This window comes from Sphaerodactylus townsendi, linkage group LG15 (genome assembly GCF_021028975.2).
Source record: "Sphaerodactylus townsendi isolate TG3544 linkage group LG15, MPM_Stown_v2.3, whole genome shotgun sequence".
Classification (NCBI taxonomy): Eukaryota; Metazoa; Chordata; class Lepidosauria; order Squamata; family Sphaerodactylidae; genus Sphaerodactylus; species Sphaerodactylus townsendi.
The window spans coordinates 8,584,971-8,612,062 of NC_059439.1; the positions used below are offsets into that span (position 1 = coordinate 8,584,971).

The 27,092-nt window shown below is 43.2% G+C and overlaps 1 protein-coding gene across 1 annotated transcript in view; it reads right to left on the reverse strand.

Moving 5' to 3' along the window:
- Positions 1-25,726, reverse strand: part of TNS4 (tensin 4) — a 47,747-nt gene extending 22,021 nt beyond the window's left edge. The window contains exons 1-4 of the mRNA XM_048516437.1: positions 25,625-25,726; positions 15,849-16,427; positions 8,988-9,420; positions 4,498-4,913 (exon numbers count right to left, since the gene is read on the reverse strand). Of these exons, the coding sequence (XP_048372394.1) occupies positions 4,498-4,913; positions 8,988-9,420; positions 15,849-16,317 (1,318 nt within the window). The 5' untranslated portion in view covers positions 16,318-16,427; positions 25,625-25,726. The remainder of the gene's footprint in view (positions 1-4,497; positions 4,914-8,987; positions 9,421-15,848; positions 16,428-25,624) is intronic.
- Positions 25,727-27,092: the final 1,366 nt, after the last annotated feature.

Here is a 27,092-nt window from a genome sequence, read left to right on the forward strand (position 1 = left end):
ATTAAAAAGGCAATTAGATTGACCGCAGTAAAGGATCCTACTCCTTTGGGATGGTGGCTTTTACTCTTGTGATGGTGGAGGTTAAATGGGGATCAGACATAGGATTGTAAAGTGAAGAATGAGACGGCATTTGCTCTCACAATCTACTGCAAATGACAGTTGAATAGGTGCAAGGCAAACAAGAAGTCAGTGTGATAACACAGAATTAACTGGCGGATTTCATGGTCACAAGAAATTCATGCTGTAAATGGGTTTCAATACAGCTTTAAATAAATATGAATAGTAGGTTCAAAGATGTATACAACACTTAGCAATGTGCACTTTCAAGAATGGAAACTTTTGTCAAGTCAACCTTTATTGGCATATCAGACACTCCCCCCACCCCCTTATATGACATGACAGATCTTGAGAATCGGCTGCGGTACTATAAAAGTCTTACTCTTCTTTTGTGGACGCATCTCAATAGTGAGACACAGGAATTTGGCTGTTGTCTCAGTTATATTATCAACCTAATTATTTAACAAGTATAATTTTTTTGTTGGTCCAATAGATTTTTTTCTTTACCAGAACTTTTTTTTTAAATATAATTTTTATTGGTATATTTGGACTGGTTTCTTACAAACATATTGCAAACTTTATGTTTCATCCAAATTAAACATTTTCCCTTTTTTCCTTCCCTCCCCATGAGTTTCTTTCTTTGTTTCTTAAGTAAGCAGCAGCAGGTTCATTCTTTCTAGCCTCTTCTCCCATCTTTCTTTTATTACTCCAATTTCTCTCATCCTCTTTAACAGAACTGGTTGCAAAAATTTTAGTCTAGTTGTCTCACAGGCTCATTCCGCACATGCAGAATAATGCACTTTCAAACTGCTTTCAGTGCTCTTTGAAGCTGTGCGGAATAGCAAAATCCACTTGCAAACTGTTGTGAAAGTGGTTTGAAAACGCATTATTTTGTGTGTGCGGAAGGGGCACAAATGCACATGCTTAAGCGTTTCTACACAGTTCATGGTGCATATGCAATTTCTCTCATAATGGGGAATTTTTAACTGTCTGCCTTGCAACAAAGCTGATAATAGTACATTACATCTCATGCATATGAAGGCTCGGTGCTGATTGGACTCTGTTAGTTGGTATAAGTACTTTGCCATACAAGGTTGGAATAAGCATCTTCTGCATGCCTGGACAATGGGGGGGGGGGGCGCTATGTAGCACTAAGCTGTTCTATTGTTTGCTCTTCATGTCTAGGCTCTGCCCACCAACTCCTTCTCCTTCACCCTGCAGCCATTTTCTTTCTTCTTCTCCTTTGTACTGAGCACAATGTAGTGGCTCCCTTCTCCTCTTGGGGCTTTCCCACAGAAGCAATTCATACTTGTGCATATCTGATGGGGTGTTAGGATGCCCACTTGTTATAGGGAAGTTATCTCTTTAGACTAGGGTTTCTATCTATCTACTTTTCACATGGAACAATGCTTGTGATCCGAAGTTACCTGAAATAAATGTAAGTTTTTTTCCTTTTTTGCATATATTTGTTTGGAAGAGCTTCTTTACTGCACTCACACACAGGACTAGGCTGATCCATATTCAACCAAATTCCAACACTACCTTGGGATGGATTCCTAAGTAGAGCGAGGAACAGAACTTATTGGCTTCTCTCGTTAGATTCTGATGCTCTTGGTCAATCAGCCTCCTTTTAAAATTCTGAAGGATTTCATTGGCTGGTAACATTGCCAAAGCCTCACCAACCAACCTAGAGTAAGTATTTTAGCCTCTATGCATGCCCACCACTCAGATCTCTGAAGGGCAGGCAAAGCTTCATACATTAAACTCGAGGCCTCCAGATTGAAGCATAAATGGAAACTACCCAAACTGAGCATTGAAACTCAGAGGAGGCAGCGGACGTGAAAGAGGATACTGCCCTCTTTGGGTGATTCTGCACAGGCAAAATATAACAGGTTAAGGGGTGTGAAAAAAGTGTGATGGGGAGAAGTTCCCACAGAACTCACCCCCCAGATTTTTTTTTTTGCTGAACCCAGAAAGTCGCTAAATTAGCGACTTTTCCCCTTTAACCCAGTTTTCAGATGCCTCCTGCTTGCCTGTGCAAGCTATGGCAAGCAGGAAGTGTTCTATTCCCCCACCCCTTCCATCCACCATTATGGTGGAGTCTGTAGACAGCCACGGTTAGGGAGCCGGTATGTTTGTGTGTGTGTGTGTGTGTGTGTGTGTGTGTGTGTGTATGTGGGGGGTGTTCTTGAGTGGGGGGATTCTCACATGGGAGGATGCTTGGATGTCTGATTCACAGGGAAACATAGCATTTCCTGTGCAAACCCTGCTGCATCCTGATGCCCGGATTGCAGTGGTCCCTGGGTGGCCCCTGCACCCACCATGCAAACAGTGACACAGGCAACATGAGTTCACCCATTTGTGTTGCCTGTGCAGAAACAATGACTGGCAGCTCTCTGTCCTGGTGAGCCACTTTGGGGAAGAGATTTGCCTCCTTCTTCCACACTTCACAAGTGGCCATTCTATCCCCTCTGCCCAATGATGGAAATGGCTGAAATAGAAGGAGAGGAACACATTGGGTTGGATCCAACCATCTTTCCAGCTGGTGAAAACAAGAGGATGGGATTACCTTGATTGGCTGATTTACAGTATTCCTATGCCACCTCTTTGGAGTCCTGCCTTTGCTGCATAAAATGTTCTGCTGGAAATAATGGGACTTGCATGCTTTACTTCAAAATCCAAATTGCCGAAGGCCTTTTCCATGGCCAGGTTCAACACCTTGCCATCTGCTCTCCTCTATGGAAGATTCCAGAATGTTGCTTATATAGAAACACTCTGCCCCTGTAAGCTTGGTTGCCCTGAAACTGATAAAGCATACTTTCTTCTATTGCCCATTTTATGATGAAATTCGAGCAAAGTGTATAAACCCCATTTTAAGACAGAGAGCAGAGTTTTCTGATAGTTCCAAAGTGATCTTATTACATAACCCCATCTTAGAAATGTGAGAGAGTGTAGCTAAATTTCTGCAGGAAGTCATTACGCTCCATCTTCCAAAGAAAGGGGACTAATTTTTACTCTGGTTCTTTTTATTATTGTATTCTCTTTGCTTTTTAACTCCATGCAATGTCATATATCTTTTATTTATTTTAAATTTTATATTTTTTTTAAAAAATTGTATGTGTTATTTTAAAGCCTAGATGCCAATAAAGGTCTTGGATTGGATTAGGCATGCATGTTGGATGGGGGCTACAGTATAGACAGGCATTGGTTTAGTGTGAACAAAAAGGTTGTCTGGACCCAACCCCTTGTGAGCAAGTAAAAGAAAGAGCTTTGTTTTTCCCCTGCCATGCTTCTCCGGCTCCCCTCTTAAGTGGTGCCTAAACTGGAGGGCATGGAGACAAAAGGGAAAGCATGCTCTTTTCCCATTTATCTCTCTCAGCAGTGGTGTAGTGGTTGAGCAGATGCACTCTAATCTGGAGAACCAGGTTTGATTCCCCACTCTGCCACTTTAGCTATGGAGGCTTATCTGGGGAACTAGATTAGTCTGTGCATTCCAATCCAATACACTTTGAAGTTAAGTGATCTTGGGGTAGTTAAGAAGTTGTGCCAGAGCCTTCTCAGTTCCAATGCATCTGGCACAATGTGTTTGTTGTGAGGGGGGGGGGAAGGGAAAAGAATTTGTAAGCCCCTTTGAGTCTTCTTACAGGAGAGAAAGGGGGGATATAAATCCAACTCTTCTTCTTCTTCTTCTTCTTCTTCTTCCTCTTCTTCTTCTTCTTCTTCTTCTTCTTCCTCTTCTTCTTCTTCTTCCTCTTCTTCTTCTTCTTCTTCTTCTTCTTCTTCTTCTTCTTCAGCAGCTTTAAGAAACCCATATGAAAGGGAAAGAAAAAGCTAAGATTGGCAAATGGGGGGCACAGCCTTGTCAGCCCAGGGAACTTCATTTAAGGCCAGCTCTCCATCTAAGCCCCCCAAGTGATTTCTTGGAGTAAAATAATTGTGGGAGGTGGGGAGAGGGAGAGTTTTGCTGATGCTCTACTGGGACTTGTCTTGCTATCATGAGCTTGGGCTGCCACCAGCTGGACTCATGCCAAGCCCTGTGGCACTGCTGCGGTGGCATGGCTGTTGCTTGGGCAGATAAACTACCTTCAAGCATCCCTGACTTTAGCAAGCTGATTGCAAAAAAAAATCACGTGAACAATGTACTGTTGGGGCTTATATACTGGTGCAAATACAAGTATGTGATCTGCTGTCAAGTCTCAGCTGGTTTATGGCAACCCTGTAGGGTTTTCAAGGCAATGTGCAAACATATCTCACTACAATTCTTAGCCTGACTGTCCCCCTTTGTTTGCTTACAACTTTCTTTAATAAGCAAGTTTATTCTCTCACAAGTTTATTCTCTCTCATACTTCAGCTTTGCTCATATTATGTGGTTTGCAGCAACTTGTGAATACATTTTGAAACACAGGTAGCATTTCTAACCACAGTGAAGGAATGACTTACTCTCCCCAGATGACGAAGACGTAAGCGAGCTCTCAGAAGAGGTCTTGCTGGGACCGTCAATGTCCAAAACTGTGCCAGAAGCTGGCAGGGGCATCTTCTGTTTGAAAGGACACTGGTGAACCTTGGAAGGTTTTGCAGACATCTCACTGTGCTCCAGACAGCCATTGACAAGCAAAATGGGGATGGAGAATGTGGAGTTTGTGACAGGAGAAAGAGGGCCAGGGGGGGTCTGTCCCTTCCAGAATGTTGGCAGTAGCAGTGAATTCACTTTCGTGGAGGAAGTGACAGCAGAGTTGAAGGCCTCCAAGCCCTGGGCGCTGAAGGAAGAGCCGCTCAGGGAGCCAATGGATGAAAGACTTCCTGTTGACCTGGTTTGAGGAGTGTCCAGTTCGTTGCTGCGCAATGACTGAGTGCTGCTGCCAATGAAAAAGGTCACACATAAGATTGAAGAGAGACCAGTATGATAACTTAATGTTAAATATTCAGTTGGAATGAGCCTGTATAATAAGTGCTGTATTTTGCTGTTCAAGCTTGCTGTAGTGACACTCAGACAAAGTGATAATGGCCATACTACTCCCATGATCCTAAGGGGCGGTTATGAGAAGGTTAACTCCCCTCTATGTGTGTGTATAAGTTTGGTTTAACAAGGCTCTAGCAGGGACAAAATGGAGTCCATTCAGAAGACAGCTGACTCAAAACACTGAACGTCATTCCTCCCCACACCCTTAATGGAATGGGAGCTATAGGGTCTCCTGCCAGACATGACTAATCTCATCTGGGCTGATGTCATCTTTCCCCTCTGAAAGCATACCTTGAATAGACCTGTTACTAACTCCAGGATAGAAGGAGATTGTATAATGAAAAATTGTATAAAAACATATGATGAAAGGAAAGGAAAATGTTGGGAGTTTTATATAAATACATGATAGAAGATCAAGAATTTATGGTAAGAGCTGTAATGGAAAAATGGCAACAAGATGGAGTAAAAGACATAGATTCTATAAAACAAATAAGATAAATAAGATAAAAATAGAGAAATATGCATTGGAGAAATTGGAGAAGAAACTAATATTAAAATGGTATAGAACACTGAAACAGTTGGCATATATGATAAATGGACTCAGCTCGAAATGTTGGCATTGTGGGGATAAAAATGCAATTTACACCCATATGTGGTTAGAATGTCCAGAGGTAAAACACCTGTGGGAAAATGTTACAATGTATATGGAAAAATATGTGAATGTAAAAATAAAGATAAACATAGATCTATTATTTATAGGCATACTGGATTATACAATAATAGAACAAAGAAAGAGAATGCTATTTAAACTTATGATCAGAGCGGCCCGTGGAGTAATAGCATTAGGGTGGAAGGACAAAAGAATCTGGACAATACAGAAATGGTTGGAATATATATGGGAACAAATACAATTAGAAATTTTTGACATAATGTCAAGAAACCAGATATGGCAAGAAAAACAAAAAGATATGAAGTGGATCTGGACTGAATTCAAAGACTGGTTAAATGAAATTGGAATCACAGAAGAAAACTGGAAAAGAAGATTAGAAAGAATGAACCTGCTGCTGCACATTTAAAGAAGAAAAGAAGAAGGGGGGAGGGGAAAAAGGGGGGTAAAAGGATATGGAGGATGAAACATAAAGATGTATAACATAAATCTGTAACAATCCAAAATATCAATAAAAATTTATTTTTAAAAAAAGAGCTGTTACTAACACACCCTTACAGCGCCCACCCCTCAGCAGAGAAGACAATCAATATTTTGCCTCACCTTGAAATAATTTCCTAAGGAATTGGAGTCACACTCAGCTGCTCAATGTGTCTTTTTGTTAAGGCCGGAGACCACCATTCAGAAGTCTCTGGGAACATGCAGCACCGATAACCTCATTGAGACATTATTCTCATGAGGCATGCTCACTAACATCACCCCAGGACATATGTCATTCTGGTCGATTCCCTATGGTCAATTTTTCACGTGATACTCATGTGAAAAAACATGGTTTAAGCAAGGACTCCCCACTGCTTAAGTGCTGAACACGGATTCATCCCGGTTCTGGCACACGCTCTCCCTCTTATCACACGTTTTTCAAAAACCTGCATGGAAGTGCAGCTTTTTGAAAAACACGCATTGAAGCTGGCTTGGTGGGGAGGTTCAGGGGACAGAGTAGGTTTATTTTTCCCGCTACAGGGAGTGATGTGTAGCCTTCCAGCCAATCAGGGTGCAGTGGGCTGTGTGCAATGTGCGCACAGCCTTTTGTTGTTGTTGTGCGCCGGGCAGGGCTATGTAGAAACTGTAAACTGTGTAAACTATAAACTGTGTAAACTGAAATTAGCCTTCTGTGCCAACGAAGCTGCACAGGTAATGAATTGGAATGGCGAAGCTGTGCATCTGCGTAGCTGCGCGTGAAAAAACAAGACGAGGGTGGAGTATTGTTCCTGCTCTAACACAATAGCCAATCAGCTGCTCAAATGCATAGGCAGGGAAATTCTACCTATGCATCTACGTAGCATGGTAGCTGCACGAAAAAAGTTTTTTAAAAAAGTTCCCGCCCCAACACAACACAACAGCCAATCAGGACGAGGAAGAACAGACCCGCTGAGCGTGTTCGTGGGGAGTTTTATATTGCTTGCAATCGTGATAGACATTGAGGTCTCATGCTGCAGTGGGGAGGGAGCAACCACGATAAAAAGGTGCTCTTTCTTTTGGAACCGGGATTTATCCGGTTTAGTTTTCCAGTGGGGATTCCACCTCAATAAGTCAGAAAGTAAATGGCACCTGCATGAGTGTTGGTTCTACCCATGCACCCAACATTGCACTTCTCTCTATGGCTTTTCCGCACATGCAGAATAATGCACTTTCAATCCACTTCAAATGCACTTTGCAGCTGGATTTTACTGTGCAGATTAGCAAAATCCATTTTCAAACAATTGTGAAAGTAGATTGAATGTGCATTATTCTGCATGTGCGGAGCGGGCCCAGTCAGTACACAGTGAATATGCATTGCTCCTTGGTCTTCTGGACAGATAATGTATCACCCTGAACCACCTCCTTCTCTGTAATTCACTCCACTCTTTATTTCTTTGTGTCTTGTGTATTTGCAACATTCTTGTTTGTAATATCTCCTTCTTTTCAATAACCCCCCCCCCCTTTTCTTTATTTATCGTTTTCCTTGTCATTTCTGGGTCTAGTCTCTTAAAGATATACACTAGTGGAGAATCTTGCTGTTTCTTATCTCTCACTAAACTGCATTTTGGCTTCTAATTCCATGTACTAATTATTAGACCATTAATTTGGGAAACATAAAGGGCTTGGCTGTTAGTTGCTGAGTGAAGGAAGAGAATCTCTGACCCCGATTTCCCCCCATGTTTCAGGTGCTGTTTCTGAGGTGTTTGAAGCACAGAATCTGTGAAAATCAGGTATCTTGCCTATGCCGCCCAACATGCAATGAGATGGACCACTTAGGAACAACATCTGAAGTGTTTGGGTTAAAAGAAATTCTCTTCATCTGCCAGTTGGCTGGCCAACTGGCCTCCACCAACAAATTCTAACTTGTCTCTGGGTGTGGTTGGATTATTCAACTGCGTATGATGGAGAGACTAAACAGAATCACTCACCATCAAAGGAGGCTGCCTGTCGAACCACTGTATGAAGCATTGCTCTAGGCTGACTTCATGCTTGTACTGGTTACTAATGCACAGGGAATGAATTCTGATAATGGTTTAGAGCAAAGGAGGATTTAAATTTAACTCAGAACTAGATGGGCTTGTATCGGGGGGGCTGAGAATGGTATTAATGCTTAGGGTATGATGAGGGAGCTACATCAGGTAGGAAAATGGACAGGATCTTTGTAATCATGAGAGAGAGGAGAAAAACAGTAGTGAAAGGTCAGAGGGCCAATCTAGCTCTCTTTAGGTATTAACTGACAAGAAGGGAATTCAAAGTTCAAAGAGATTAAACAACAATCACGCATCTCAACATGTTTATAAAATGCAACTTGCCTGCTTATGGAGCCTCAATTTGCCTTGGGCCATATGGGGAGGAGATGAAGGGTTCAACCCTCCAATTGCCACCCAGTTGTGCTATTTGAGACCAGCTCCCCACTCTGCTGTTAGTATTTTAAAAGGACAAAACATATGTTTTTAATGACCTCTTCTTTCCTTGGTTAAAATGCTAACTACAAAAGAAGGGAAACTGCTCGGAATAGTGAAACTGAGTGGAGGCTGAAGTGTTAAACAGCCTCCTCTCCCTTCTATGTTCAACAGCAGGCAAATTAAGACTGGGTGAATTTGCCACGTGCATTTTATAGTTGAGCCTGCAGATCCTCCTTCCACCCTTGACCACCTTCAGAACCACACTGGGCATTAAAGTCCCTGAAGCACATGGATCCTCTAATTAAAAGGGGAAATGAGGTCTTGACTGCCAAAAGCACAAGTTGCAATTCTTAGGTGAGTTCCAAACAGAAATGCTTACCTTCCCAGAATGTAGCTGGTGTCTGACCCAGGACTTGTTGACAGTACAGATGTTTCACTGCACCGTTGCTGTATCTTCCCATATGGAGAGGGCTTCAGTAAATTCTCAAAGCCCGGTGAGGTAGCTAGGAGAGAATTTGACTCGCTGGTGGCAGAACTTGTCTGACCCCGCTTTGGAATGGAGATGCTTGCAGATGCTTGGAGGAATGTTGGTGATTGTTTCTCTATGGGTAGGAAGTGTTGGGGGCCTCTGGGACTGTTACCGCATGGGGAAGTCACATGGTCTCTAAGGCTGGCATTTTCTCCAGGGTTTTGTCTGTAAGGCAATAATCGGACGTGGTTTGGCAGTGGAGTTCCAGAAGGACTTGAGGAATTCTGCAAGGACTCCATGGTGCATTTTGTTCTTGTGGGAGTCATTTCAATGTATTTTATGTCTGATTAAAAACAAAACAAAGAAAAATATGCCCAGGAGCACAGCATTAACAGACATACTGAAATACCAACTCTAGATTCTGCTTTCATTAAGAGCCCTGTTCACATGTTATACTGAATGAACATATAATCTGGGTAGAATGTTCACTTAATTTTTCTTTATACGTGTATTGAATAATTGTCATGTTGTATTTATGCACTTACAGCTGAACGTGTGATTTAAAACCCACATTTTCCCAGATACTAGTCTCTTGTCTCATGAATTTGTATATGCAGATTGTACATGAGTACACTGTAACATGTGAACAAAGTTAACATCTATCCAGCGTATTTGTGTCCTGCTCTTTCTCTATAGGGCTCAGGGAGATGTACATGGTTCCCCCCTTTACCCTCACAACAACCCTGTGTGGAAAGGTAGGTCAAAGGGAGGAGAGACTGGCTGGCCTACGATCCTTTGATGAATTGCATGGCTGTGGGAAGATCTAAATTGAAGTCCCCCAGGTCTGATCAACACGCTAACCACTACAACACACTGTGTTTCAGAAGTAGTACATGTTATAATAGAATTACATCTAATACACTTGAGTATGTCCCCCTTTGTGAAGATCAAAAAATCCATGGTGCATGGCCATACAGGCATATGGTATAGATTTCTCCAAACCTAAGGAATATCTAGGTCTGCAGAAAAATGCAAAATATTTATAAAGTAAAAAAAAAGTTTTTGGGGAAACTTGTTACAGTGTTGGATTTTGAACGTGAAGATCTGGACTGAGCTCAGTTACCCATGAAGTCTCTGGCATTCATTGTCTGTCTCTCTTTCTCACTTACTCATTCAAACTAGCCAACAGTTCTGTTGTGAGAGAATGTCATGGAAAAGAAGAGAACTGTGTATTCTGCCCAGAGATCTTTAAAGGAAGAATAGGATAACAATGTGCTAGTTGTCCATGAACAATGTGGTTTGCATGCGAATGGTCCCCAAGTTCAATCCCTGGAAGGTCCCCTTAAGGAGGATCTGAAGATGCAAAGCTGGGAAAAAAACCCTCTGCCTCATTCTCATTGCTAAGCTTGATCTGGAAGGCCAACAACTCTGTCTGACGCACGGCTTATTACGTTGATTCCTCCCTATGAACTTTTTAGAGCCCACTGCTTGTTGGCACCTGCAGGAAAGGGTGAGGTGCATGCTTCATTTCCTTCCTTCAACGGCCCTGTCTGTACCTGACTCCAGATAAAAAGCATCTGGATACTCCCAAGGAACACATCAGAGGCATGCACCAGGACTTTGTGCAAAGCCAGATCTCAGTGATGTTTGGCTTCATTGATGCACTGATCTCAGACCGACCTTTCCCTATATATATTTTTCATGCTTACATTTTAAAGGGGTGTTACACATTACAGCATCAAGGGGTTTATATAGGACTTCAAAAGATTCTAAAGCCCATGTTACCCCAGGAACTACCTGTTTCTTTCTGCCACTGTTGCAATAAGTTGGCCTAATGTGGAAAGGAAGGAATCCCTAACCTTAGTGGTTTCTTGGTCAAACTGTTCAAGAAAGGATTCAGTTTAACTATCTTTTGGCTCTTTCTCATAGTTGCACACATAATCTTAGGCTGGGCCAAGAAGGGAGTAATTTACTGCCCATCATTGGCATTGGAGAGTTACGATTTCCAGATATCTGTAAAGGAAGGAAGGCAGAACAATATAGCCCAATCTCATCAGATCTCAGAAGGCAAGCAGGATCAGCACTTGGATGGGTGGCTACCAAGAACGACTCTATAGGGGAAAGTAGTGGCGTGCCACCTGTGCTTCTCACCTGCATTGACAACCCCTTGATGGGGTCTCCATCAGTCAATCAGTTGTGACTAGATCACACATACCTATATGTAAACCATTGGAGGGAGAGGGAGGGGAAGAATCCCACTTTCTTATACACACACAGAGTGTGTAAGAGACTTCCCTCTGTGATACACCTCTGAAGATGCCGGCCACAGATGCAGGTGAAGCGTTAGAAACAAGATCTACCAGACCACGGCCACACAGCCCGGAAAACCCACAACAACCAATGCCATACACAATTATTTTGCATATGGGAATAACTATCTTTTTTAAAAAAACAAACACCCAGTCATTGTGTATGAGTTATGCTGTTATATAATATGGTTCTCCCTTTAGGCTACAGCATGACATGGCCATTGATGAGCAACAATTGGTATTAACGGGCAATTGACTCTTCCCATTTCCTGGAGTGCACATTACTGCCACCTACCAGTTTTGCTGGGCAGAATTGTGTGGGGAGAACTGGGAAGTCGTTGTTCTCATTCTTTAAGGGTTGCCATGAACTTCTGATCCTAAGAAGTTTGAAGATTGGCTGTGGCTCAGTAGCAGAATATCTGCTTTGCATTCAATCCTCAACATCTCAAAAGGATTAAGTAGCATAGTCAGTGATGTCCAAGACCTCTGTGTGAGACTCCAGAAGTCCTGTTCAGAAGTTACAACAAAAGCATTTAAATCCTGATGATGCATGTGTACATCTGTTTGCACGATAGAGCCAACAGGTGTTTAATTTACAAATGAAACTGGGAACCACTAATTTGGGTAAATGTTTGGTTTAAATTCCATCAAAGTCTGAAGGGAGTATTGTCAGCAGCAATGTTATGAGAGCTAGATAGACCTCCAGTGTTCACAAATGTAGCATGTCTCTGAATATCAGGCCAGGAAGGGCTTATGAATTTTGGCCCATTTTGAACAGCTTGCTGCATCGGAAGGATGCTTGGTTGGGATGTTTCTTGCATTTTCACGATGAAATGTCTACATCTCTGATTCCCAGACATTGCCTGGTACGTTCTGGGATACCTTCCAGGAAATCGTTTGGTTTGTGGGCCAAAACATTATCTGCCACATTCCCATTTCAAGAAGGATTTACCGTAATAGATTATCCACTGTGTGCGGAAGCCTTTAACTAATACAAAAGGTACGTGTGGGTTCAGGAGTTGTGTTTTATTAAGGCTTTTGAGATTCCTGACATGCTCAACTACTTGCAGTTCAAAGAGGGGGGGTATTGTTAATCCTGAGTTGTTTGGCAGTCACCACATGGAACACTCCCAGAGGCATCTGTGGGGTTGCACAGTTAATAAGTAAACATGTCTGTACAAGCATCATGCCAAGCCCGTGGTGGGCAAAGTACCAAAGATGCTGCTGCTTTTAACAGGCACATCTAATCTGATTATTTGGAAAATGTAAGGATCTCAGTCGTTCTTGTTTCCCTTACAGCCTAACCTGACCTTGAAGGAGATTCTTTTGGCCGGGCGTCCGGCCAGGACCTGCACCAACCTTGTGAGAATGCTTATCTCGCTGTTGCATAGTAGAATTCCGTTCTCATGAGAACGGGGCAGGGGGGATGGGTTAGTCAGCATTATAACCTGTTGTTTGAGCGGGGATGCTCATTCCTGCCATGTCGTGTGTGTGTGCTTTCCAGGATGTCTGAATAAACGGACTTATAATCAAAAGCCTTTTTATTTCTGCTCTTTGGAATTCCTTACAGAAAATCTGTCAGATGCGTTGGAGTGAATTATCATATGAACGGATGACGAAAAGAACTAATCTCCCAAACTCAATACAGTAATGGACGTGGATAAGAAAAGTCCCTCAAGAAGACAAGACCAAAGGTCAGCATCCTGGCCCCTCAGAATGTCTACATCACAAAGCCTGCTGGTTGACATTGGGCTAGTCATGGTTCTTTCAGAACTCTCAGAATATTAAAACAGCTGGTGAGATTAAAACCCCCTAATTTAAAGCCTGGGTTAAAAGATATGTTTTGGCCTGGTACCTAAAAGAAAGTAAAGCAAGTGCCAGGTTAAGCTCAAGGAGGACATTTCAAAGCCAAGGAGCCACCACTGAAAATGCCTCATCATTGGTCACCATCTACCACACCTCTGTCTGAAGGCAGCAGCACAGAGAGCAGAGCCTTGAAAGACATGTTGTAACTAGCAGGCTGGATATTATAGAAGGAGATTTATAGTCTGAAAGGTAAGAACCAGCATTTTGGATTGTGCCCTGAAGCAGACTGGTAACTGGTGTAGATCTTTCAGCACAGGGGAATTGCCTTACTAACAGCACATGAACAATCTGGACTTCACATATCTTATAGCCTACTACTTCCTTCCCTACATATCACACCATTAATTTTTGGATTTGCTTCCAAAGTCCAATATTTATGTGCTGAACTCGATCTCCTTCTCTCCAACTGTCTCTTTTAAGGACTTGCCAGATCCCTTTTTGGAAGCCTTTTAAAGACTTCTTTCCCGGGGATGCTTTTGGATTCTTTGGATTAAGGCTTTATCAGCAATGAGATGTTTCATTTAACCTGATTTATTTGGACACTGTAATTGCCTCCCTTCTATATTGTGGTGTAACCTGATCCCTTGGGATGGTGGGGGAACCTAAAAAGTATTTCAGACTGTGCATCATATATAACTCTCTCTTCCCCTATGTTCCTTTGACAAATCTTAAGCTCATAATGAAGGGATACAAACTCAGGACAGAGTGCAGTATAGGCTGGAAGCAATTTTTTAAAATCTACAGCAAGAGTTCCCTTTTTGAGCCTGTGGACCTATTTGGAATTCAGACACAGCATGGTGGACACAGCAGCAAAATGGCTGCCTCAGGAGGCGGAGCCAGCCACAAAATGATTACCACAGTTTGATCTCAGTCACACAGTGGAGATCCTTATTCTATGGTGGCAGTTGCTGCCAAAGCAACATTTAAAAATAATCTGCACAGCCAATCAAATCTTTAATAGTCAACCAGAAGCCTTGCTGGTCAAAAGTCCTACCTAGCCCCACCTCCCTAAAAAACACTTGAAGAGTCCCCCCTCAAAAATGTTGGTGGGTGTGTTGGAGCTGATCTGCAGCTTTAAGCTCAAAACTTGTTTCCGAAAAAAAGTGAGATTCTCAGCATATAGAGTTCTGTGGGTTGTATCCTTTCCATTCAATCTTGCCTGTTTTCCCTCTCTACTGCTGCTTACATCCCCCTCGACTTCTGTCCAAACAAATCCCACAATCAAGGGCGGTCTGACCACTAGGCAAACCTCGGCAAGAAAGCGAGAATCCCTGTCAACTGGCTCAGAGGGACACTTGAACTGGCTTCCAGGATTTCCATATCTCTTGACTCTTCTTCTGTAGCTGCCTTAGTGGAACATGGGAGGCTTTTGAACAGCTTGTCTGCTTTTATTTTTATAGTTTCATTTTGAATGCCCAGTAAGTAAAATGTTCATTCTAGACTGCTCATTTTTCTCTCTATTGACTGGGGAAGTTAAAGTCACTGTTTACCTCAGATGTAAAAAACCCAAACCCTTGAGCCACCTTGCCCACAGTTCCCTGTACAGTTTTGAGAAAGGGCCCTCCTCCATCTTTCGCCCGCAGAAAAGCAGGCAGTAACATTTGTGTCAGCAACATTTAATTCGTTGACGTTTGTTTCCTATAGTTCCCTTAACATTCTACCTCCCTTTAGGTTGGATCCAGCTGGCTTTTTTGCTCAAGTTTGCCCAGTTCCAGAGGTGGATCCAGCAAGTTCTCACAGGTTCCCGAGAGTAGGTTACTAATTATTTGTGTGTGCCGAGAGGGGGTTACTAATTGGTGATTTTGCCACGTGATTTTTGCATTAGTTACTCTCAGCAGTAGCGCGCAGAACTTGAAGCAGTCTAGCGGGAGGTGCACCGGCGTGCATGGCAGCCTGCGCCTGCGTGCATTTGTTTCCCGCCCAAGGACCGGCGCAGTGGCTGCGTCCTTGCCACAGCCCCGCCCAGGAATGCCCCGCCCCCGGAATGCCTGCCCACGCCCCTGTCGTGCCCCGCCCATCTCCATTGGCACTACGTAGGCCACAGTTTGAATCCCACCACCATGGGAACCTGTTAATTAAAATTTTTGGATCCCACCACTGCCCAGTTCATCTCCTTACTAAAGCCACTGTCCCACAATGCTTTGTCCATTCAGGTCCTACAATGCCCAGCGTAGCCTTTTTGAGTAATCAAAAGGGACACCTTCCTTTCTCACCAGCAGAAAAAGTGTTGACTGACACAGAAAAAGTGTTGACTAGTAACATCTTACGCAGAATATACTTCTTTGGGGAAAGACATGTTTGTCTTAGGAGCACTTCTTAAGAGCACATTGATATGATTCTGGTCACACTCCATTTCCTATCTGCCATATTCACCTGGATTTAACTCTGGGAAGGGGATTTGCACATACAATCAGTCTTGTGATTGCTCCCAGTTTTCACGGAATTCAGAATCTAATGAGCAGTTTTCAGAAAGGCTGGCAGATATTTTTTTTATCATAAACCACCCCTCTGCCAAAAAAGGCCAATTCCTGGCAATTTCACCATCTCATTAGCTCCACAAACATAGCCCTAAGTCCTGATGAATTTCAAAACTCACTTGGGGAATCTGGGACATCCTTTTGCTCACGTAGGATAATGTGTGCAGGACTCTGGGTTGGGTGTTGCTTTAGCTGGAGAGGCTGAAAAGTGGGATCAATTTCCAGGATCAGGCGGTTCAGGTTCTCTATGGATATATCCAAAGTAGGAGAGATCACACAGGCATCACAGGTTGTGTCTAATTGATCCTCTTGCAAACATTTATCTTCCAGAGTTGGAGAGATCATCACAGGTGTGGTCCCAGTACTAGGTCTGCAAGAGCCAAAGAGTTCAGTCTTGGGCAATGAGCATCCTTTGGTTTGGGCTACCAAGCTCTGCCTGTCCAAACCCTCAGTTGAGTAATAAAAGTACTTTGTGGGCAGTGAGTGAGAGGGCAAGCATCCATGCTTATGCAAACACTGTTCGTCCTCAGATGAAACACATATTGTCTCTCCCACTCGTACCACATGGTTTGGGATGACTTTTGACATCCTCTTTTCAAGCTGTCTTCTCCTTGGCCTTTGCTGGAGAAAGATTTCACCAAGGTTTGTGACTTTATTCTTAGGTCTGCTTCAAATTGGAACAGCCATGTGAATAGAACCTTTAAAATAATTAATAGAACAAATGGTTATGAACTATCAAGGCAGGGTGACCTTTCATCTCATAGCAGAAAGTCATGGAAAAAGATTGGTAGGGGAGGAAAGCTTACCTTTGAGCACTAAGAATTGTGGGTGCAGTGAATTTGGCAGTTGAACGTATCATGTTCACCTGTGATAACCAGACATGAACCAATCATTGGGAACCTTAGGTTTGGCACTACATGACTTGAATATCTACCACACAGGTTGCACATGCAAAACTGTGTATGTGCAAAATAACTTCCAATCCAATCAGTATGGAAGACATTAGTATCACTAAAGACTATTTACATCAGGGTTCTCCACCATTGTCAGCCTGTGGGCACCTTCTAAATTTTGACACAGGATGGTGGGCGTGGCCACAAAATGGCTGCCACAACTTATCTTCGGGCACACAGTGAAGATTCTTGTGCTTTGGAGGCAGCTGCTGCCTGAGCAACATATTAAAAAATCTGCATAGCCAATCAAACCTCCAACAGCCAATCAGAAGCTCTTTTTGCTGGACAAAATCCCCATTGGCTTCTAAAAACACTTGGCAGAAAGGTGTGGGTTGGCACCATGATGACTATGGGAATTGCACTGGGGACCCTGGGCTTACACAAACACCAAACAACAGCATTGTTTTTAAACTGTTCGTAATGGCTGAGTTGCAAAATTTGTAACTGATTTAATTGCTTAAACCAGTGCAGACTGAATAAAGCAGTGATACAGCAAAGATGAGGGTAAATAGAACTCTGCATGAGAACAGGCACACACAATAAAGTTGAACAGTCCTGTTAGAAAGAGCTCCGTTGAAGCAAACTGCTGAACAGCCACAAAAAAGTCCCCTTCCTCTCCCCATAACAGACTCTATGACAAAATCAAGCCTGGGAGAGCTATGCTTGTTTCTGTAAAACTTGGGTTCTTTCTTCCAATAACTCCAAACTAGCTGAATTCTCAAGGATTTTATTGTGAAAATTCAAAACAAAGAAATAAAAATAAATTGTCGAAGGCTTTCACGGCCGGAATCGCTTGGGTGCTGTGTGGTTTCCGGGCTGTATGGCCGTGTTCTAGCAGCATTCTCTCCTGACGTTTCGCCTGCATCTGTGGCTTGCATGATCCTCTGAAGATGCCAGCCACAGATGCAGGCGAAACGTCAGGAGAGAATGCTGCTAGAACACGGCCATACAGCCCGGAAACCACACAGCACCCAAATAAAAATAAACTTCAGTTACAGAGATTTCTCAGCTAAATACATTCTTGTTGTTTCTGTTCAGACCCTAAGCCAAGAGAGATGCTTCTCAGGCCTAGGTCCATGATGGAATACCCTTTCCCTTTGTCTTTTACCTCTCAGGAAAACTTCCCTCCTTGCCATGCGGACATGTTACCCTTTGAAGTGCCCATATGGCTCCTATCTTGTGTTGGGTAAATTTCCATAGCCTTTCCGGTTTCTCCATCCGGAGATCAAAGCTACCTGTAATGTTGGTGTGAGTTTGCCTGCTGGAATTTCAGGATGCAACTTCTTCACAGACTCCTTCTGAGGTAAGTGGGGCTGACAGCAGAAATAACTGTGACTAGCCCAAGGTCACCCAGCGGGCTTTGTGTAGAAGCAGGAAACAAATCCAGTTCTCCAGATTAGGGTCTGCCAGTCATGTGGAGGAACAGGGGATCAAACCAAGTTCTCCTAATTAGAGTCCACAGTTCTTAATCACTACACCATGTTGGCTCTCCTACATGTTATGGCACATTGCTGAATGCACATTCTCCTCTGCCTGATGTATGTTGAATTCACGTGCTCTGTCACTGCCTGTATTGCACTGGCTTCTGAAACAGGACTGTTTCTGTTTTCCCCAAAAAAAGGATCACTATGCCACAGTATGCTTAATTTCACAATAGACAGGTTGCAGAGTAGCTGAAAGTCAGACACATGAAGCCACTCATTATCTGGCTGCCAACAAAGGCATTGGGTTGGATCCCAAGATGCATAGTTCTGATTGCACCAGCAATAGGCCACAGCAACAAAGAACACTTCAGAATAATTTTTAATGACATAGTGTGATTATGGAGTGTGCAAGTCATGGTCGGCGTAATGTTATTTCATTTGCTGTTGAAGAGGTACCAGAACAAATACTGTGTGCTCTGTCTTGTGCAGACAGAAAAGATAACGAGGATACAATCACTTTCACTTAATGCAAGGAGACAGTGAAAGAGTAATTTTAGTGTTTTTGCTTGTGCTACAACTGTTGTGGGGGATTCAACCCACTCTGTCTTCTTGCCTGCATATTTGCAAGCATATTCAGAATGTACTCAGTTCTTAGAGTTTTAACTACACGTGTATGTGTATATATGCATGGGTGCTAAGACATTTAAAGCAACAGTTCTAACTATCACATGATTTCGGGGTACCCTCAAAATGTATCCCAAAAACAAAACAGGGCCAGCCACCAGGAAAATCAGGGAAGTGAACTGTAAACAGAAACTGCTAGATTGAAAGGTGATAAGGAATCACACTGGCCCACAAAAAACTTCCTAAAACTAATTTTTTAAAAGTACCTTTTAGTGTGTGAGTATAGAGTCAAGTCTCAGATGAGTTATGGTGACACCAGCAAGGGGCTTTCAAGGCTGGTGAGACACAGAGGTGGTTTACCTTTGCCTTCCTCTGTAGAGTCTTCCTTGGTGGTCTCCCATCCAAGCATTGACCCTGCTTTGCTTCTGTTATCTGACAATCAGGCTAGATTATGGCAACTCCCCTCCCAATTCCTTTTATTAGGACCGATCAAAATACCCTAAAGGCTGAGCATCACAAAGCACGAGTGTTTTCTTACAGCAGTTTAGACAAGGTACGAAGGTGAAGGATTTTAAATGGTAGGTATAAAAAGGAAAGATGAGGAAGGAGACACAGATTTGCCAAACACATGTACCCACTGCACAGACAAGAAGATAGAAGTGTGTGGGATGTCAAAACAAGTTGTATTTGTATAATATGCACTTGTTTGCATTTGCTTCCCTAGCTGTCCTATTGATTCCATGTCAACTTTACATAAGTGTACTTACTGTACTTTAAACAGTTTTAACACCTATTAGGGCATCCTAGTTAGGAATCAGACTAAGTTCAGAAATTAGACTTAGTCTCTCGGACTGGATTCATCGCTCTGGGTCAGGGTGGAGGAATTACGGATTGCAAAGGGTATTCTACGTCATGTCTAGCAAGCATTGACTAACTGCCCTGAAGGCTGCTGGGAGAGGCAGACAGAAAAGAAAGTCTGAAAGCCAGCCAGAACACAATTCCCTAGAAGATATATAACCAGCTATCCACTGGACTTAAACAAACTGTTCCTTCCTGTCCCCTTCCCCCTAAAAGACAATCTTAGCCGGGTCTTTTCAATAGGTTTCCTTTGGGTTGGGTTGTTCTCTGCATTTTTAGTAAGAGCTTAGTGGCATGAAACAACAGTTGTTAGCATATTGTTTTACTTGCTCTCTGATACTGGCAGGCAAAGAGGGACTGGATGTCTCTGTGGCCCTTCTAGAAACACATATGCAATATAACAATATAACAAAGCGGTACATTTTCACAGGTTTTTTTCCCCTCGCCTTGCAAATCGCCTCTGCCAAGGTTGTTCAACACATCTCTGGCTGGTGGAGAGAGAAAGTGTGCTTTAGGATACTACCCTTGCTTGAAATTTTGCACAGTCGCCTTTCTAAGAGTCCTATGCCATCCCTACTCCTTCTCAGGTGTTACCATCACATATACCCATAAGTGCTATGTAATGGGAATGAGCACAACTCTCAGTCCTCCTGATATATGGGTTATGTAAACAGGAGAAATATACATATTTACCCTGTGTGTACACCATTGGTACATGTGAATGGTCAAAAATAGGATGGGGTGGGACTCAGGCCAGCTCTTATATAGGCTTCATCCCCCTCCCCCAAATCTATCACAAAGAAAGCAGCATCCAGCTATTTGGTTCATCCTTCTGCTGCTTGGCTAAGTGTTCTCTCTCAGTTGCAGATTCAGGAGCTGTCTCAATCCAGTGTAATAGGAATGTACCCTACTCACAATCTTTGTGATGCATGGGTTGTGTAAACAGGAAGAAGAAGAAGAGTTTGGATTTATACCCTGTATTTCTGTACTGTAAGGAGAGTCAGCTTACAAACTCCTTTCCCTTCTGCTCCCCACAACAGATATCTTGTGAAGTAGGTGGGGCTGAGAGAGTTCAGAGAGAGCTGGGACGAGCCCAAGGTCACCCAGCTGGAATGTAGGAATGCGGAAACACATCTGGACTTGTTCCAGCTTGTCAATATCCTCCTTGAATTGTGGTGTCCAGAACTGGACCCAGCATTCCAGGTGAGGTCTGACCAATGCAGAACAGAGTGGTACTATTACGTCCCTCGATCTAGACACTATACTCCTATTGATGCAGCCCAGAATTGCATTGGCTTTCTTGACTGCTGCATCACACTGCTGATTCATGTTCAGTTTGTGGTCTACTAAGGTCATTTCCGCATGGTCAAAATATCTTGGGTTGAGCAAGAGAAATTACCCCTTTCTGTACAACAATTCTGCATGGTTTCTGGTCCTAAAGCGGGTTTCCCCCGCAATATTTCCCTCACCCCAGGGTATTCAAAAACTGCCAAATTGGTGATTCTTTTAAAAAAACTCCAGGGTGAGCCTGCTAGAGCCTGCTACAGTGCGAACACCAATCAGAAGCAGGACCAGTTTATTTTTCCCGCCCAGCCACATGATCTCCCTGCCTGATGTTCATTTAAACTGCCACTCAAAAACAACAGCCAATCAGAACGTGGGACACTGGGCATGCTCAGGTAAGCTTGCAGCAACAGAGAGAAGTCTGTTATACACTGTGTCCAGACTTCTGTTATAACAGACTTCTCTCTGTGATACACCTCTGAAGATGCCAGCCACAGATGCAGGCGAAACATTAGGAACAAGATCTACAAGACCACGGCCACACAGCCTGTAAAACCCACAACAACCAGTTGAATCTGGTCATGAAAGCCTTCATCAATACTTTCAATGTTTTTTTAATCTAGGGAGCCCAGATTCTCCCTTTAAATCCACACCAAAGGGGGTGGATTTAAAGAGAGAACCTGGAAAAAATTTGATGGTGCCTATCAGGGTAGCAATGTTTAAGCTAACAGTACCAAAATTTTAGGCTATCTTCAGGAGACTCTCCTTATGATACCACCCAGGTTAACTGAAGTTTGGTTCAGCGGGTCCAAAGTTATGGACCCTCAAAAGGGTAGCCCCATCTACTATTAGCTCCCATTGGAAACAATGGGCAATAGGGGCACCTCCTTTGGGGGTCCATAACTTTGGACCCCCTGAACCAAACTTCACCAAACCTGGCTGGTATCATCAGACGATAGCCTGAAATTTTGGTGCTGCTATGCTAGTCTAAAACTGCGCCCCCTGCTGGCCAACAACACAAAACACTTAAAATACCCAAAAAATAGAAATACCCAAATTTTTCTGTGCCCCCAATGGTGAGCGCCCGGGACATTTGTCTCTGAATGTCCTCATTGTATCTACGCCTCTGCCCTGCTGAATTGGAAGAACCAAGAGACCCACAGGAGTAAGAATAGAGAAAACGATAAAAAGAAGGGCTAGAGATTATAAACTAGATCCAAATCATGATGAAAAAAGCTGGAATTGCATCTAAATGTATGGAACATATACAGAATAATTTATTTATCAACTCACTTCATTTATATCCCACTTTTCCCCAGTGAGGACCCAAGGTGGTTTACAATATTCTTCCCTTCTCCATCTTATTCTCACAACAATCTGGTGAGGTAGGTTAGGCTGAGTGTGTGTCAGGGAGTTTGGAGATGTGGGATAAAGCCTTGGAAATGTGGGATAAATAAATCCATTTCCCCTTCTCTCTTACACACACACGCAAACGCGCACTCACGCACGCACACACGCACGCACACACACACACACACACACACACACACACACACACACACACACACACACACACACACACAGAGTGACCGCCAATTCCCAGCTTTATATCTGAACAAGCCCCCATCCTGCCTAGGTTACCTAGTCCATGAGTTTTAGCAAAATATTAACTTGAGACTATGTGATAACTGGATCTGTTGTTATTTCAGTGACAACAAAACAGGTTCTGGTAACCCTGGCAACCAGATCCCGCAATCTCCTTGGCACACCCTCTTAATCTGGGTGAGCTACCAGGGAATCCAGTGATGATTAAAGAATGCATAATATACGAATCCAGCCTTCGCTTTCACCTCACTTCTGGGCTAAAGGAAGGGTTGATAAGTCCATTTGCTGCTGCAGCTCAAATGTCAACAAGGAAAACCAAAGGATTAGAACTGACTGATGCAGATTTGATTCATAGCAACAAAACTTTTTTCTCAGAACTGGTCAATAGGACATGCCTACAAAGTGCAGAATTTCAATACATGCTCTGAGTTTGCAACAAAACCTTTTGAGTTTGCAACAAAACCTGAACATCCAGTTTCCCTGTTACTGTCTAATTTTGGGCACCCTGAAACCTTCCAGGCCTGTTTTTTTAATATGTACAGAAAGCATCTTAGTACTGGGATTTTAAAGAACATGAGGGCAGTCATGCTGGTTCATAATAATCTATGTTGTCCAAGCATCCTGTTTCCAGCAGTGATCAGTCACAAGTATGGCTTGCTGGAACTAATAAATTCCAAGGGTTATGGTACTGTATCAACAGGAGGATGGACTTTCTACCCTGTCCTCCCCAAAAACAGATCTGGAATCTTTCAAATGATCTGTGAAGAAAGGAAGAGCAGTTCATGCTATCACCCAAAGACAAGATAACTGCCCCAACTCTAAAACAATGGGGGTATTTGATAGAACATTAGATTTTATTAAGAGCAGCTCAGCCAATAAGAAAAGTTTGTGGAAAGCTTTTCCCCTGGACTTTAGACTGGGCAAGCATTTGTCAGGGATTACAGAGGAATTTGGTCTAAAACAGGACTGTCATTATTGTTTCTCCCATGCCCTCAACATGTATAAAGGTAGCTGAGGAAGCTTTTCCTAACATGGGCAGCCTTATGATTTAGCATCATCTGCTAAATCAAAAGTTGTGTGGCAAAAGCACAGAAGCCCTGCCACAGAGAGAAAAACTGGCCACCCAAGTTACACAAAGGGAGGCTTTCTAGTGGACCCAGCCATTAAACTGTTTGTCAGCTAATTCCATCGACACTATACGGAGCTTAAATATGGGGGTAGAGTAATCAAGTATTGCTGAGATTGGAAAGATTGCAGATTCAGCTTATGAGGAGAATCCTTGCACTCCTAAGAGGGTCACCTGAAGCTGTAATAAGGGTGGAACTGGGGCTGCCTTCAATAAGACCCAGCATTAATATGATCATTTTAAAATACTGGCAAACAAGGAAGACTCTTGGTCAGCAAAGCTGGTCACTCCTGAATACTTTGATGAAATCCAGGGCTGAGGAAATTACCTCAGTCGAAACAAGATCTCTGTCGCAGATGATTTGCTCAGTGGGAATGAAAAGGAGCGCAGCCTCCATGACTGGGTCTTCCAAGATGATGCTGTGATAGATGGCAACTTAATTAAACAATCTAAAGCAGACCCCTGGTTTAATTTTCTTTAAAAGGGGATCATACCAGAACCTTGAATTTTGTGAACTTAACAATTCAACCAGTAAAGATGACTTTCACCTATTTGAGATTTCATGCTACGCCTTCAGCAATGAGAACTGGCTACTTCTTACACATCTCTGCCTCTCAACGCCTTTGTATTTGTGGTGCTGGCATGGTTGAAAATTCATTGCATTAGTGCTTGTTTGCCTCCTTTACAGTGGCCCAAGGGGTAAATACATCAATAGCCAGATTTGTCTAATCTTAATAAACTGATTTTTGTTGTTGTTGTCTGATACTGCCCTATGTTTCACTATTTGGCACTATTTGCACCGGCGGCTAGAAAGATCAGAGGCCAAACAACACAGTCAAGGTCTAATTTTGCCTTATCCCTCTTTTCATGTGTATGCAGCCATTGAGTTATAGTTTAAATGTCATGTCATGATTGTGAAGGCCAACGGCCAATGCAATGAACTTAATCTTGGTTCTTGGTCCAAGCTACAGAGCCAGCACCTAATCCACTAGATTCTTTCTTTTCTTCCCTTTGCAATAGCCAGTGTAATGTGGCAGGTGCAATATCAGATTCGGACCTGGGAGACCCATGTTCAAATGGTCATAGGAGCCCTTGGGCCAGGCCCTGTCTTAGCCTAATTTACCTCACAGGATTGCTGGTGAGACCAAAAAGGTGGGAGCTCTGTGTATGTTGCTCTGAGCTCCTCGGAAAACGATCAAGGTGAAAATAGACTGGCAGAAGTGCTCTTTTTACCCACAGTATCTTGACTGTCACATCTCTCCACTGCTTCTGCATCCTGCTAGTCTGTTTAACCTCAGCCACCTTCTTGGAGATAACTTTGCTCCTTCCCTGTTGTCTCATTGAGCTCCAAAGCAGCCTAAATCCAGCGCCTTGCAGAGTTAGCATCACTGGTATTTTCGATACTTCCCAATTCAAGTTATTCTAGTGGCTGGAAGAATGAAAAATGGCCAGTGGCCAAGGATAATTTTCCTGGACCATCTGGGAGCCATCCCTGAATTGCTCATGGATTGCATGAACTACTTAAGTCATTTTTGACAGGCCAGGGTAGGCAAATCCGAGGTCTCACCTGCCCCCTTTCACACAGAGATGCTTCACAAATCAATGGTTTCTCTACCTGCCCACTCATATTATCAAGATTGTTTACAAGAAAAAAACAAAAAGAAAAATTGCTCCCATGCATGTGGCAGCTACATAATAAGGAATTCTCTGGAGACATCAAGCAATTTCAGGAAACTGATGCAAGTTTTGCACAATGTACCTGCAATGAAGAATATGAGAGCCCTGGACACAAGAAGATTCAACATTTTGCATTATACTCTGGCCCTGTAGATCTCAATGATCTTACACAAAGAGGATTTCTCCTAGATTTTTTTGCCCCACTGAAATTTCCAAGAAGACTGCAATAGAAATCAGATGTCTGAACATTGTGGTTAAATGCACACAACGTTGGGAAAAACACGCAATTTGTCAGCAGAGCACAAGTGGAAAGCAAGCAGAAAATCAAGAGTTTTCCACATTACCCAAATTGCCTCTGTTCTTTCCTGATGTCTTCAGTCTGTGCAACGTGGTAGGAAGAAAATGTGAGCAGATCTCAGTGCCTTCAGGGTGCTGTTGCTTTTACAGTAGTTCTGCCCCACCTTTGCCAGGTGATCTCATGGCAGCCACACCTGGATTCTGTAAGGTGTGTCTCGGCTCCTGTCCAGCAGTGAGGAAAAAACTGAAGGAGCTGTCTATAGAAGCAGGCAAGCGTTCAGCAGCAGACTCCCTCCACAATTCATAGCTCTAAGTTAACAGGAAGACACACAAACACGCAATACCTAAGAAGGAGAAATAGAGAAGTAGAGCATTTAAAGGGGGCGGGGGAAGGAATAACCCTCTCCTTAGTAACTGGAACAAGATCAAATTGTACATAACCCGAAACTAAATTCTTTGATATTTGGGTGAAGGGGGGAAAGCCTCTGAGCATATGTAGACTGCATGCCTCTTGTTAAGGATTTGCTAGAGGGGTTATGGGAGGGAAGGTGATATGTCATGACATTGAAGCTTCAAAGGTATCTCATCTGAAACAACAAAAATGACAGGAAAAACAAACTTTATTAGTACAATGTATTGTCAAAGGCTTTAACGGTCGAAATCACTGGGATGTTGTGTGGTCTTCAAGCTGTATGGCTGTATTCTAGTAGCATTTTCTTCTGACATTTCACCTGCATCTGTGGCTGGCATCTTCAGAGTATCTGATGGTAGTAAAGCAATGGGCGGATCCCACCCAACACATGCAAATCAAGCTTGCTTATTGCACCCTTTACACTTGTTAACAGGCAAATGGTTCTTTCTCCCACCTTGGACATTCCCAGATATATATATACTCCACTTGCCTTACTACCATCAGATCCTCTGAAGATGCCAGCCAAAGATGCAGGTGAAATGTCAGGAGAAAATGCTACTAGGACACGGCCACACAGCCCAAAAACAACACAACATCCCAGTTTATTAATGCACTTTATACACTGGAAGTACACACAGATGAGCTGCAAGCAGAAGAAACTCCATGGGAAATTCTGCAAAGGGCAGCAGCACACAGCTTTCAGAAGAGGGCAAAAAAGGGCAAGCACGAGCTTCAGAGAAACCAAAAGTGAGAGCTATTTCAACTCAGGTGGGAAAAATAAAACGTTTCTTGTTCTGCACAGCTGTTAGGTCTCAAACCTTAAGCCAGTAAATAGACTCTGTGTTGTTGATCAGTAGCATTTATTGAAGAGGCATCGAAGCACCAAAGCTTGACAAAGCCAGTTCTGACAAACCTGGCATTTGCCATTCCCTTTGTCCCCGAAACGAGTCCCCCCTCCCAGTTTCCCAAGAAGTTGTGAAAAACAGTCCTCGGAGCGAAGGAGCCCCAAGGTCGGCGGTAGATAGCAAGACAGAGTCACCTGGCTTCCTGCCCCCACGAGATAATAGATACATCTCTGTTCCCGTGGGACCAGGGTGTCAGGG